The sequence below is a fragment of the Spathaspora passalidarum genome, assembly GCF_000223485.1.
Source record: "Spathaspora passalidarum NRRL Y-27907 unplaced genomic scaffold SPAPAscaffold_4, whole genome shotgun sequence".
Taxonomy (NCBI): Eukaryota; Fungi; Ascomycota; class Pichiomycetes; order Serinales; family Debaryomycetaceae; genus Spathaspora; species Spathaspora passalidarum.
In genome coordinates this window covers 1403518-1417774 of record NW_006767428.1, presented here as the reverse complement: position 1 = coordinate 1417774, position 14257 = coordinate 1403518, and the positions used below count along the sequence as shown (strand labels likewise).

The 14257-nt window shown below is 35.6% G+C and overlaps 6 protein-coding genes across 6 annotated transcripts; 2 read left to right on the top strand and 4 right to left on the bottom strand. All coding sequences in view use genetic code 12, as the record gives it.

Annotated features, from left to right (window-relative positions):
* Positions 1 to 532: 532 nt before the first annotated feature.
* Positions 533 to 1606, top strand: SPAPADRAFT_51066 (uncharacterized protein; the record flags this gene model as incomplete). The annotated part of the gene is made up of 1 exon (XM_007375733.1): positions 533 to 1606. One exon carries the CDS (start codon positions 533 to 535, stop codon positions 1604 to 1606), a length of 1074 nt encoding a protein of 357 aa, XP_007375795.1.
* Positions 1607 to 1824: 218 nt separating this feature from the next.
* Positions 1825 to 3335, bottom strand: SPAPADRAFT_67124 (uncharacterized protein; the record flags this gene model as incomplete). The annotated part of the gene is made up of 1 exon (XM_007375732.1): positions 1825 to 3335. The coding sequence occupies one exon, from the start codon at positions 3333 to 3335 to the stop codon at positions 1887 to 1889; it is 1449 nt and encodes a 482-aa protein (XP_007375794.1).
* A 1989-nt stretch (positions 3336 to 5324) lies between these two features.
* Positions 5325 to 6649, bottom strand: SPAPADRAFT_153562 (uncharacterized protein; the record flags this gene model as incomplete). Its single annotated transcript, XM_007375731.1, has 2 exons — positions 5325 to 5814; positions 5938 to 6649. Coding segments are annotated over 2 exons (1200 nt in total), but the record flags the coding sequence as incomplete, so codon positions are not given.
* A 4371-nt stretch (positions 6650 to 11020) lies between these two features.
* On the bottom strand, positions 11021 to 12892 carry WRS1 (tryptophan--tRNA ligase; the record flags this gene model as incomplete). The annotated part of the gene is made up of 1 exon (XM_007375729.1): positions 11021 to 12892. One exon carries the CDS (start codon positions 12754 to 12756, stop codon positions 11485 to 11487), a length of 1272 nt encoding a protein of 423 aa, XP_007375791.1.
* SPAPADRAFT_55948 (uncharacterized protein) lies at positions 11028 to 11462 on the top strand (the record flags this gene model as incomplete). Its single annotated transcript, XM_007375730.1, has 1 exon — positions 11028 to 11462. The coding sequence occupies one exon, from the start codon at positions 11028 to 11030 to the stop codon at positions 11460 to 11462; it is 435 nt and encodes a 144-aa protein (XP_007375792.1).
* RPL27A (60S ribosomal protein eL27) lies at positions 12890 to 13987 on the bottom strand (the record flags this gene model as incomplete). Its single annotated transcript, XM_007375728.1, has 2 exons — positions 12890 to 13434; positions 13953 to 13987. The coding sequence occupies 2 exons, from the start codon at positions 13981 to 13983 to the stop codon at positions 13055 to 13057; spliced, it is 411 nt and encodes a 136-aa protein (XP_007375790.1).
* Between the last annotated feature and the right edge of the window lie 270 nt (positions 13988 to 14257).

Here is a 14257-nt window from a genome sequence, read left to right as displayed (position 1 = left end):
ATAACCTAAAAATATTGGTCTATTTTAGTCTAACCTTTTAAGAATTGTTTTGGAAACAACAAAACGCGAAATAACTTGGCAATTCACGTTGTTTGGATTTTTGTTATAGTCGTAGACTCTTTAAAATAACATTACTTTCTTGGTTTCTAATTTATTACCAGATCGTTTTGTAAAGTTTATCCTACAATATCAAAGGGTGTTGGTCGTAGTGATAAAAACTATCCTCGCGTTACCTTCCATGGTCAAAAACATAGAGAAAGGAATGGGATGTTATCAATGTTTGTAAATATAGGCTGGTTCTTGCAGAAAACCTTAATCTAAACCCGCGCTGGATCGGTGTTTCTGGTTGCAAATCTCAAACTTAAAATATGGTTTCATATTTCACGTAAGTTGCAAACTTTATTTGGTCATTTTTAAAAATAGTAAACTTAGAAAGGATCAAGTATAAAATGACATTGAAGTGACTTGATTCTTTTAACATTTTACAAAGTCATTCATTTCTTTTCAAAATATCAAAGATTTAATTACTGCAATGAAACTTATTCAAATTTTGGCTTTGGCTGGTTTATCTTTAGCCTTCGTTTCAAAAAGGGCTGACCCAGACCCATGTGAGCTGCAATGTATGCTTACTGTCGAAGCGCAGTTGCCCAAATGTGGTGGATACTCATCAGAAGAAACTGTCACCCGTTGCCTTTGTGGTTTAGGTGAGGATTACTGGACTCTCTTATGGACTTGCGTTCACAAAACTTGTGATTCTTATATTGGTTTACCGGATGTGGGGTGGGAATTTGCCAAATCCACCAAATGTTCGTCAATTGATGAAATACTTCCAGAAAAACCTTTTCCTGACATTGTTAATGATAAATGCGTCTATGATTGCATCATCTTTGTTGAAGTTTTCAATTTCAGATGCTTTGGTGCACTTGATATAATGGACTGCGTTTGTGCTATTGAAGATGAAGATTATTGGTACCCATTATGGCAATGTGCTAGCTTATGTCCAGCTTACGTGGAAACTCGTGTTGTAGAATGGATAGAGGGTAAAAAAAGGATTTGCGGAGATACACCAGAGGATACAACCACTGAACTGGAACCAACTTTTATTTCAGACTCAATCACTGTTCCTGATACAGATTCAGCTACTATTCCTGACCCAACCACTGAAACAGACTTAACCACTGTTCCAGACCCCGATTCATCTGACTCTACCGCAGAAGTACCAGAGCCAAGCACAGTTCCCGATCCAAGTACAGTTCCGGAACCAAGCACAGATCTAGAGTCAAGCACAGATCTAGAGCCAAGCACAGATCTAGAGCCAAGCACAGTCTCTGATTCAACAGATCCTAGCACCAAACCAACAACTGGACCCACAGCTGGTAATTCCACCTCAACTATTACCGAATCTCGCACTGTAACATATACCATATGTGATGAAACAACTAATTGTGTTACAATTACCACTGGCATTACTGGTTCTAAAGCTCCAAACCCACCCCAAACTACATCTAAAAATCCTTCTCCTGGTTCAATCACCAAACATGAAGGTTCTGCTGTTGCTTTAGCTGTTGGTTCGGTTGCGTACTTGATTGGTCTTGCTTTTCTTTAATATTCTCTACTTTCTACATTAATTTTTATGGTCTAATTAATATTTCGTTATGTCGTACTAAAGTCGTTTTTAATTTCATTACATTAAAACTATGCTCTATAATATGTGAGTGCATAGGTTTCACCATATACTCTTTGGCAGATTCAACAATGTTTAGATTATATTTTTTTCACAAATAACGTTTCTCTTACATGAATACAGGTGTAAATTTTGGGAAGAACGTGTCATAAGATGCAGATATATGTTTGAGTATGCTTCAAATACTTCTAATATAAACTAATTAAACAAATATAAAATTTGAAAACAAATACAAAACCACTAATAAGCAGTTTGTTGATATAGCAGAAGCGGAACCTTCAAACATTTCAACTGAGTTGGCATTAAGTGTATTGGTCGAATTTCCAGGAATAGGTATATAATCGGCCATAGTTTTAGAAGCATTATTTGAGGTAATTGAAGTATAGACAGATTCAACTAAAGTTGGATATGCTCCTTCATCAGAAGTAATAATGTTTACATCGCTTGCAACTGAATCATTGCTGCTTGGTTGACAATCAGAACTACACACAGTTGCTGTAACGTATGTAGTGGTTGTTCTTGTGACTGTAGTTATGATTTCAAAGTTTGGTTCTATAGTCGATTCATCATTAACGGGCGTGGCTGTGCCATCAACTGTAGGTGTATCCTTCTCTTCAGTATCTGATATAGTTGAGTCGGGAGTAGAAATTTCTTGTTCGATAATTTCTGTTTCAATAGAGATTGCCAGCAAACTAATAGTTTCCTCTTCAAGGTCATGACTAATTCCAAGTTCTGGTTTTGAAGTAGTTTGAATTTCATTTTTGGTGCTAGATGGAGCTTTTGAATCACTAGTGCTGGGATTCTGCATACTAGTGCTCACATGAGAGTGTTCACTGCTAGTTCCAACTGGCTGTTGAGTATTTATTTGAACTTTTGTTTCAATTATGGATTGATTTCCTGGTTTTGTGGTGCTTTTAGATTCTTGTTCTGTTGTACTTTTATACTTCAGTTCAGATGATGCTCCAACATTAGTATTAGTTCCTACTTTGGAAGTTTCTTTAGTGGGTGTTGTCTTTGATTCTGAACTAGTTTTAGTATCCAGTTGAGAAACACCCTGAACAAAGTTTTTCGCATTCCAACATTGAGCTGGTAAATCAGTTAATTGATCAGAAAAACAGCCATGTTGATAAGTAGCGTAATAAGTATCCCAATCATAATAAACTTGGAATGGGGTTGTGCAAGTTAATTGATTAATATTTTCGGCTTCCATCACCCAAGAAAAATAGAAATGGAATGGAGAATTGCCGAGAAGGTTTTGTTGCCACGAGGTAGCAAAAAGTTCAACACTTCCAAGATAGTCATTTGGAGTTTGTAGGGAAAAGATATAAATTGCACGCAATTCAGATTCTGTGTAAGCTTTACTGTCAATTTCAAATTCAATCATTACTTCATAGAAATTATCCTCGATCCACTTGATAGACTTAAATTCAAATATCTTTAGTTTTGGTTCATTATTTTGTTTGGAAAGCGCTCCAAGACTGGAGCTACAGATACTGTTTCCATTCCACAGAGTTGGATAATTTGCCGTTGGCTTGGGTAAATTGGTGTATGGACGACTGACAGTCACTGGTCCTGACAAGGTAGTTGTAGCTGCATTAGCCGGAACTAGCATTTGTAATAACAAATACCAAAGGAATAAAGTTTGTAGCATTGTAAAATAATATGTTTGCTGCAATATTCGAAAGAAGTATGAAAAGATTGAGTGAAACTTAAAAATGAGGCAATAGCTAGGCAAGTTATATATATATAAGATTTGAAGTGGAATCATTTCCAACAAACCGGAAACACTGTTATCTTCGTCAATTCGAGAATGGGTGCAATATTCCCAGTAATTTTTCTTAGTCCGCCATTTATTTTTTAACTGCACAAGGTATTTTAGACGAGTAGGCTAGATCTAGAAATGGGGCAACCCCTACCAGGTACAGTGAGAAATATTTTTTTTGTGCAGGCTTTTCTAGACGGAACCAAAGCAAGATCTTGTAGAGAGGGCTTTGATATATGTTCTTGAACTACTTGGATTGAGGTCAATATTACCAATATCGGAAATGTCTCGTTTGTTTGTTGTTAACTCTTTATATCTAGTTTTTGACTTGTTATCAGAAAAGCTTTGTACATCTAGGTGATATTTGTCAATATGCAACACCCGGCTGCAAAAAAAAATAAAAAAAAGACGCACAATTATTGAAATGAATATATTACTAATTTCTTGGCAATATTTACACTCTGTAAAAAAATACCTCACATATCTGTCTTCGTATCTTAAACTAGGCACTATTGTAAACGGGTAATTCTTGACATGCAGTATATTGCATGAACCAGTGATGTAATCCCAATTAAATCAATTATAGTTAAAACTATTGTCCCGGATATGCAACTCTATGCATAGACTGCAAACCATAACAATCTCGAGGACCTTTAAATCTCTCGCTTATAATAGTATTGGTATAATAGGGCTGATAATTATTTAATTCATAATTAATGGAGTAGAGGTACCGGTTTGAATTTCAAGTTCTACAATCTTGAGAAGAACTGTTACTCAAAAGTAGCAGGTTAAATAGAAATGAGAGATCTAGTTTCACTTATAATTGAATCAGATAACGAAAACATGAATACACATGTGCAATAATAATTGAAGACTATGTTTTATTTTCTCTTTTTCAAGACAATGATAAATAAAGAGTATTTTTCACCGTATATGATAACCAAGAAACAAAGTATTGTTCATAAACAATATGTAAAGTATGGTGAGATCTTTGGTAATAAGTTGAGTTAGATATGTGTTTTCTTAGTTATAATTCTATTGGTTATAAACTTCTACAAGAAATTATACCCCAATCTAAAGTACTTGGTTTCTAGAAATTTATGTTTTGATAACAAACTTTGATACTTTTTACGGCTCTATTGTATGAGTTTCGCTGTGATAAATATCAAATTAACTATTTATCTACATTTATTCTAACTGTTGTATACAATATACAAGTCATTAATTTGCGTCAAAGTAACACATTTTGGTAAATAGAACTTTGATTAAATAAACAAAATTGTAGAAATCAATAATAAAAATACCGAAAAGATATTTGCTGTCAGAACTGAAGCTGAACCCACAAACTCCTCAAAGTCAAGGTTTTCATCAAGGGTAGGATCAGAACCATTAATAACTGAAGAAGTGGTGGCAACTATACCTTGAGGAACATTGTCTGGTAATACAGAGGTATATATAAATTCAATTGATGTTTGGTAAGTTTTACCATCAGACACAATAGTCGTGGGTAATGCACTAGTAAATGTAAACACCTCGATATTTTCAGCCAACATGGTATCAAGTGTATTGCCAACCACATTATCATTCAAGCCATTATTATTTCCAGGAGATGATGGGTTACCTGCACTAATACCCAGACCTTGGTTCAGTCCCGGATTGGAATTTTCTTGGTTTGCACCTTGACCATTATTACTTTGTTGCAGCCCTGTATTATACGTGATTGGTGTAGTAGATGTTACTGGTATATTATTACCCACTGTATTAGGGGGTTGTCCGGTAGAAGTAGTTGTCACTATTAATGTTAAAGTAGTTGATATATCTGGGTTGGATGGATCAATTCTAACTGTTGTGATTGTCATAGTTAAGGAGTTCTCTTCTGGTGGATCTGCTGTTATGTATGTCACTGTATTGGTTATGGTTCTGGTGATAGTAGGATCAACTGATGTTGTGGTAATAGTTTCAATTACAGTTCTTGAAGTAGCAATTGTTGGTGGTATTGATTGATTTCCTGTAGCTGAATCCGTTGAAGTTTCTGTATTACGGTTGGATGGATCATTGGTTTTTGTTTCAGTTTCTCTATTAGTGGAAACATTGGTAGTGAATGCGCTAGCCAGGCCAGGATTACTAGATTCCTCGGTAGGAGCTCCTGTAGCTTGATGGGAAGCTGAATATGTTGAGCTTTCAGTTCCAGATTGAGCTGGTGTTTGGGTAGGAGATTCACTTGGTTCATCAGACTGTGTCATGGTCGATTCTTGTGAGACAAGGATAGTTGTTTCGCTACTTGAACTTTTAGTTTCTTCTTCTGCTGGTGATTTTACTGGATCTTCAGTATTCTCAGATGTTGGTTCTGTTGTTTTTTCAATGGACCCTGGATTACTCGATGGGACTAGTTCTGTAGTAGATTCAATTTGTAAATTACTAGACGACACTAGTGGGATAGAGGTAGTCTCGTGTTCTGATTCACTTATTACATCATCTTGTGGGTCACTACTAGTTTCATCTTGAGGGTCGCTAGTGGTTTCAACTTGGGTATCACTAGTAGTTTCATCTTGTGTAACAATGGTGGGTTCATCTTGTGGGTCACTACTAGTTACTTGTGTATCACTGGTAGTTTCATCTTGTGGGTCACTACTAGTTTCATCTTGTGGGTCACTACTAGTTACTTGGGTATCACTGGTAGTTTCATCTTGTGGGTCACTACTAGTTTCATCTTGTGGGTCACTACTAGTTACTTGTGTATCACTGGTAGTTTCATCTTGTGGGTCACTACTAGTTACTTGGGTATCACTGGTAGTTTCATCTTGTGGGTCACTACTAGTTTCATCTTGTGGGTCACTACTAGTTACTTGTGTATCACTGGTAGTTTCATCTTGTGGGTCACTACTAGTTTCATCTTGTGGGTCACTACTAGTTACTTGGGTATCACTGGTAGTTTCATCTTGTGGGTCACTGACAGTTTCATCTTGGGTATCACTAGTAGTTTCAGCTTCGGTTTGAGTGGTAGATGGTTCAATTGATGTGTTAGACTCTTCTTCAGTGGTAGTTTGCTCAACTCGTTCACAAATCTCTTCCCAACACAAAAGTGGTAAGTCTCCAACTCCATCTAAGAAATCGCATCCATGATCATACGTAGCTCCTGCTTCTTGCCAAAGATATGAAATCTCAAATGGTGTGGTACATGTAAACTCGTTGATCTGTTGCATCTCCATCACCCACGAGAAATAAAAATGGAAAGGTGAGTTTCCAAGAAGATTGATACCATCATCTTGTTGTGGATTATAGAGGTACTCGCCAAAACTGTAACCACCTGGCATACGAAGGTTTCCCACGTATACATTTTTCAAATGGTCTTCGGGATATACACTACCATCAACTTTGAATTCAAAAAGAACTTGGTACAAATCATCAGTCAAATATTGGATAGATTTGAATTCAAATATTTGCACTTCTGGATAATTTGCATTTCTTGCGTGTTCTCCAACATCATACTCACAAACACTGTTATCATTCCACAGGCTTGGGCAATCCATTAGAGATGGCAATACAGGTAAGTCAGTTCTTGTTGGTTCAATGGTGCTGGGATCTGCAGTCACCACCAGTAAAATTTGTAGTACCAAATAGGTAAAGAATAATATTTGCTGCATTATAAACTAAAAGTCTATTGAGAAAACTTTAAAATGTGGAAGCAAATCCTTGAGACAATTTGAAAGACTGAATAAAACTGGTTATATTTATATTCAAGAAATTTAATAAAAGAACCAAGTCATTAAAGTGGGGAGTTACTAATATTCGTATTGGTTACAATATTCTAAAAGGTTATACCTGCATAGTGCTTTGCTACCCCCAATTGAGATTTTGGTGTATTTGGAAATAATTACCGACATGGTCAGCAAACAACACATGTTCTGCAACATAAATAAGCGCAAAATGGTTCGATTCGACTTTGGTCAATTTATATTATTTTTCAATTTTGTGTTGGGATTGTTTCTAGAAGAGACACAAACCAAGAGCTAATAATTTCGTTTCGTGAAACTCAAATTTGCAACTGATAGAAATCGAAACTCACTTAATGATAAGATCACTGTTCATTCTTACAAAGAAGTTATTATTACCAGCACATGCTGTTTAACTCACTCATTATTGTAATTCCACAACGATAAAACACTCTTAGGGCGCTTGTAATGCTAGATTAATAGGGTGCTAAAAAATAATTAACATGGAACATTGAAAAATTAATTTTGGGGTTTCTAAATTCTTAGCACATTTCTTGGAATGATCACCGAAGCAATTAATATACAAAAAAATTTCTTTTGTATTATCGCTAAACCAGTATATTGGAAATGAGGCGGGAACCAACCCCAGGCGTGAAAATATTCACTAATTTAAGTTAATTAACAAGAAGTCTTTCGTATAATTAAACTCAATGTATGAAATATCGTGACCAATAGAGTGAATTTCATTCATAAACATCTATATTTGGCACTTATTGTCGAAAACATGGTTCATATTAGAACTTAAATAGCGTTGCTACTAATATCTGTTATGAAATTGGTGAATTAAATCCAAGAGATGATATCCTTTGAATTTACCACTTCCAAATTATTGCAATACTAAACGTAGGAACCAAACAAATAAATTGCGCCTCTGATATACGAATCATCAACAATGCACGTTTATGCATTCTACAGTAGCAATCTTAAAGTAGTGTGTTTTTTTTTCCTTTTTCTTAGATCGAAGAAAAAGTTAATTTGCCACAACCCTAAGTTAGCTGCACGGCAAAATGAAAGATGTCTCTTGGCAAATTGGAAAGCCGCATCTTCTGAGAAGTATTTATCGGTCATCTTCTTTTAGATCTAGACGTCTATTGGATGTATTTTTATTGATGATAGATTAAAGAAAACTTACAATATATGGTCTGATGGTAAATATTTTTGGTCGTGGAAAAGTCAAGAATAAACGAACCATCGGAATCAATTTATTACTTTCTTTTTGTTTGGTGCTTGTTGCCTGATGAAGTTTATTGCATCGCTTAATTATTAATGCACAGTCTGTAGAAATTCGAAACTAGATTAGAAATCGTTTGGTATATTTGTTAAATTCAACCTTGAAGTAAAATAGTGAGAGATGTATGTAAGATAGAATCTCGATATTCCTTTGAAATAGAAGTTATATTACTTTTGGCTTTAACTCGCTAGTCGTTTCAAATTAATATTCTGCACTTGTTTTCACCTTTTAGATTATACGAGTAAAGTCCATATTGTATAAAATACACTCAAAATTGAACCTCGACAGCTAATGATCAAGTCGAAAAACAATACAAAACATTCATTAGAAGTAAACTAGAGTAAAGCAGTTACTCTGTGTGTATTTAATGACGTATATTTCTATGCTAAATCAAAGGAAAGAAGTACGGACGATGATATTGAAATAGTGGAACTAAGAATGATGGGTTATATTGGATATAAACAAGAAATATTTGAGCGAAACTGATAATAATGTATAAAGGAAAATACAAATCCTACAAGGTAACACACATCGATGGTAATATAATAGTACATAACACAATCAACAACAAAGTAACTTGAAAAAAAGAACTGGAAATGTTGGAAAATTCATAGCCTTTGGAAATACTTCAATTTCTTTCCTTGTATCAATTATTGGCTACGATCGGCTGTCATTTGAATAAATAATTGTTGTTTGTATCATTTAGCCTTACCTTGATAATAAACTCGTGTCAAATATTAGAACCATTGCATTTTTCAGTGTCCTTGCGCAACATGATGCCTGAAAATAGACGAAATCTCGTTGCAGAATAAATTGAATTCAATTCGTTTGCAGTCCTCAAAAAAGTCGTCCAAACAATGATCTTAAAGTTTAAGATCTAAGTAATTGCACTGAATTTCAATAAGCACAAAAATCGTAAGATTATCTTGAAAAGTATGTTTGACTTATTGTGTAGGTATCACTAATGCAATAATGCAACAAAAAAAATACAAACACTCTACATGTGTGTATATGAATAATGAATAAGCGCAGAATGTTCCGTTGTTCGTTTTTTCTATTTTTAATATTCGCTTTTCTGTTCTATGCGCAAGGAGACCAGGCGGCTAGGAGGCGACGTAGATATGCAACTATATGTGGGGAGATTCCATCCAGACTATTGCACAACAAAGTAAACTAATATTTTTTTCGTAATATTGTATCTAGAAAAAAGAAACAATGCAAGATCGCTATGGTCATTATTTTGGGAGGGGGTATTAGTTTCGCAGAGATCTGGAATCAACACAATTAAACAGAACTAGGATTGGGTCGTATTGACCTTGAGTGCGGGATTAGTATTATCACATTTCTTCCAGAACTCATTATCAAAGCTTTTTTGCATCATATATGCGATAAATGAAAAGTAGAAACTGGGAGGGGGGGGGAATAATAATCTTTAAACTACTAGAAAATAATGCAAATATTCTTGTATTGAAAATTCTTGGCAACATGTGGCGAGTGCTTCCAAAAATATCTGTTTGCTTGTACAGAAAATACTTTATACCCCTAACGGTCTGCTTCTATCTAAAATTGTAATGAAGAGCTACTGTGCAAGAACAAAAAACGAGAGATATACGTTGCCTAGAAAAATATGTGGTGGAAGGAAAGTATGTTTAAGCAGCCAAGAAATCAATACCTATAACACGTTCTCCCATCTCATTTTCTCGGCCATAATCAATCTGAACGTAAATCTGAATAATCATGGATAGTGTTGGGGATGACTCCAATAATAACATTTCTAATATTGTACTTAAGTTCAACAAATGGTCTCGAGTTTAAATTATTATCCCCACAAAGAATATGAGTTTGTTAGGGCAACTTTTCATTTTTGTCTCATGGAAAACGTTCAGCGCTTAATCTAATTGGATATCCATGTTTTACTAGGCAAAAAAATATTTACCGACTTGTGTCAGTGTTTTCTGGTGTCACGATAGAGCTTAATTGTAGATATAACTTATTAATAACGTAAAGTCACTAAACCAGCGATTTATCACGTGTATTTCTTTAGTTGCAAAAGACAGGGGTTTAAGGAACTTCAACAGAAAGGTCTTAATAATTAACGCACGAAATATGTTGTTCGGTATTTATTTTCTCCGGGTAACCTTTTTGATATAATCTACTTCAAATGTAATTTTCTTTTTGATCTACACGTTACATGTAGGTATCCATTTCTCTAGTTACTGCTATTAGTGAATTATTGTAGTTATTATCTGTGGCTTTAATATTCAAAGAGAGTACTGTTCTTGTTAATATTAGTTAGATTTGGTGAAAATTTCGCAGCAATAGCAAATAGAACGTAGTGTATCAAGAAAATAAAAGTAAATACCTATGTCGAAACAATTTCAAGGATGAGTAAACTGAATTTGACATATTTTCCAATTTAGATAGCTATTAGGTTTGTTATTACAAGCAATAGAAATTGGTTCCGACTACATATCGAAACATTGGTTGAAAATACAAAGAAAAATATGTTGCTTAAAATTAGGATGTTTTTTTTTTTCATAGCACTTCAAGGGCACCGCTGCCACCACCACCACGGAAATGACAATCACAGAAGATCCAACAGGATTCAGCAAATCCTTTATAGCACACTTTAATGACAATGACAAGACAGAATTCTTTTTTCACAAACTCACATTAGCCGATCAACAAATCATAAATGTCCAAATGGACGGCGTAATGGACACAACATTTGACATACCCATGACAACCCAGGCAAGTATAAATTATGCCAGTTCAATGGAGATAGACGGTAACACACTAGGCGTTCCTGAGCCTGTTCTTATGATTGGTGATCATGCCAATATGAAAATTCTGATTGTCGCCAGCCAGATTGCCAAATTAATTGCCTTACGAAGTCCGCGTCATACTTGTTTGTCAATTGGATCTAGATGGTTTGGAACCGGAGATGAAGTTCAGGATGGTGATTTCGAAAAGTTGATGTTTATAATAGAGAACATAAAGAAGCTTTTATAAATGTGAATTAATATATATTTATCTATTTCTTAGCTGGTCTTTCTTTGGCAGGGACTAATCTTTCCTTTTGACCAAATACTAACTTGTGAGGTTTCATAAAAGAGTCAAGAACTTGTTGGTCAACCTTACTTCTTCTTTCTTGATAAGCAGCAACAAACTCTTGCAATACACCAATACATTCCTTCTTCATTTCCCCAGACAAGATTTCACCACTTCTGTAACCTTGTTCTAATTTGGCTAAATGTTCATCGTCATAACTAAAGAATGACAAGTACTGGAATGCAACATCAACATCAGGATTACCACCTAATTCTCTATGTTCTTCCATGGTAGCTCTACCACCACTGAAAGCATACTTGTTAATCTTCTTTTGAATCAACTTAGGAGTGTCATCCATAAAGATGGAACTGGTTTGGTCAGAAGCAGACATCTTGGTTGATGCACCTTGTAAAGCAGGGAAGAACTTGGCATGAATCAAGGCTGGCTTGGAAAATTTCAACTTATCAGCAACATCTCTACATACTCTAAAGTAAGGATCTTGATCAATTGCACAAGGAATCAAACATGGAGTCTTGGCAGGAAGACCCAATACATCAGGGAATGACGATGGGAATGCAGTAGCGATTTGAATACTGGCGAAATGAATCTTACCAATACAATCAGAATCTTGGAATCCGAAAACAGCTTTAGCGGTAGAAGTAGTGATTTGTCTCGATGTTCTCACGACATTTTCGTAAAAGGCACCCCCCATGTATTGTAAATCGGAGAATATGAATGTGTTTTCTGGCTTGAACCCAACGGCAATGACATCTTTACAGTTTTCAATGGCAAAATTCTTGACATCTTCAATGGTGAGCTTTGGTTTAAAGAGGAACTTCTCATCATCGGTCAATTCAATAACTAATGGAACGTCAAATACTTCTTGCAACCACTTGGTAAACACAAATGGAATCATATGGCCCAAGTGCATGGATCCAGAAGAAGGACCTCTTCCGGTATATAAAAAGAATGGTTCGCCGTGTTCATACAAGTCCAAGATCTTGGTCAAATCACGTTCGGAGAAGAAAACACCTCTTTTCAAGAATGGATGTGGTTCTTGGCCAGTGACTTGTGTGAATCTGGCCAAGGTTTCGTTAGTGATGGCTTTGGTACCGAATTGTTGAATCAACTTGTCATAGTCAATACCTTGGGCTTTACCGTCAACAACAGCACCTTCAACTTCCCATGGTGTGATTTTCTGCTCGTGTTCTTTGGAATCTAACTTTAGTTTGGCAACGCCTTCTTCTACTGACATTATCGATGGTTTGTTGTATGGGTAAGTTTTGTCTGACTCAACGTTTTCCTTTTCTGTCTGAAAATTTTCAAAAAAAATAAATGATAACCGATTTTTCAGACACTAAAATGCCATCTACACTTTGGGGCTATTACGTACAACTTTGATGTTTATTTGTAAACTGTTAAATATACATAGTTAGATTACACTTATCATTTTACTTAGATCGTAAATTATTATTTGTTAAACCCAACAAGAACGAGAGAAAAACCACACTATATAAACTAATTAAGAACCCAATTTTAATTCAAAACTTTATTTAAAAGTGTAACTTTTGGAAAAACCACTTGTTCTTACCAGCTTGGTTCTTTTCTTCCAAAGCCTTCTTGACAACCTTCTTGGCTTCTTCTCTTTGTGATGGTTCTTCTAAAGCTTCAGAGGTGACAGCACTCTTGAAACTTTCGACATCTAAAGAGTATCTGGTTGGCATTAAATGGTTGTAGTTAACCAACTTAACGAATGGCTTGACCTTGGTTCTCTTGGCAGTCTTCTTAGCACCCAAGTTCTTGGTGACCTTTAATGGGTTTCTTTCAACACCAACAACAATGGCGTGTGGGAATGGGTGGGACTTGGTACCTTCGTCGTGTGGCTTGACGATGACAACCTTCTTACCGGCGAAACGACCACGAACGACAATAGCTAGAATAGATGTTAGTATAGGTGTCTTTTGAACAATTTCCAAATAAACGAGGTGTGGGCGGTTGTCTAACTGGGTTTAGTAATAAATGATTGGTGCTTGTTGTGGTGTGTGGGTGTAGAGCGTGGGTGTAGTAGTAGTTGTAGTTGTTGTAGTTGTTGTGGTAGTAGTAGCTGCTGCTGTTGTTGTTGCTTTCAAAGTGTAGAGTGCGCTGGTAAAACTTTTTATCTCTTCTCCATAATCTATCTATCGTGTGCAGATGTACATATGATTCCTTGAATATGTTGAATACTCAGTATAATACATTTACATTAGATCATTGAACATATCCTAGCAGTGGCGGTTGATTTTGATTTATTTAGTTGCTGTCGAATTCTTGTGGTTTGAATTAGACATGGTTATATTTTACTTCAATTTTCAGACTGACAATTCTTGTATCCTGTGTTACGTTAAACTCCCTTTCATTCTCCTCTCTTTGCTCGTTGATTTAGTTGATGGATCTAGTTCATGCGATACATACCAACTTTACCTGATTTAATGAATTTAGCCATTTTTTATGATGTGTGATGTTATGAACTGTACGGTACTGTTGTAGCTATGATTGAAATTTTTTTTTTTCTTTCTTGCTTTGGTGCTTTGAAAAAACTTCGTTTGGTAGTGCGCGCAAAACCGGACGGAAAATTCCACTGCGGGCATCGTCTGCAATTTTTTGGTCTGCGCACGCCAGAAGTTTTTTCGTGCATATAAGGAAAAGCTAGGGCTGCAGCCCTAATGTTGTGATGTTGTCATGTGCCACGGCCGATCTAGTCACATGCAATAGTGGTG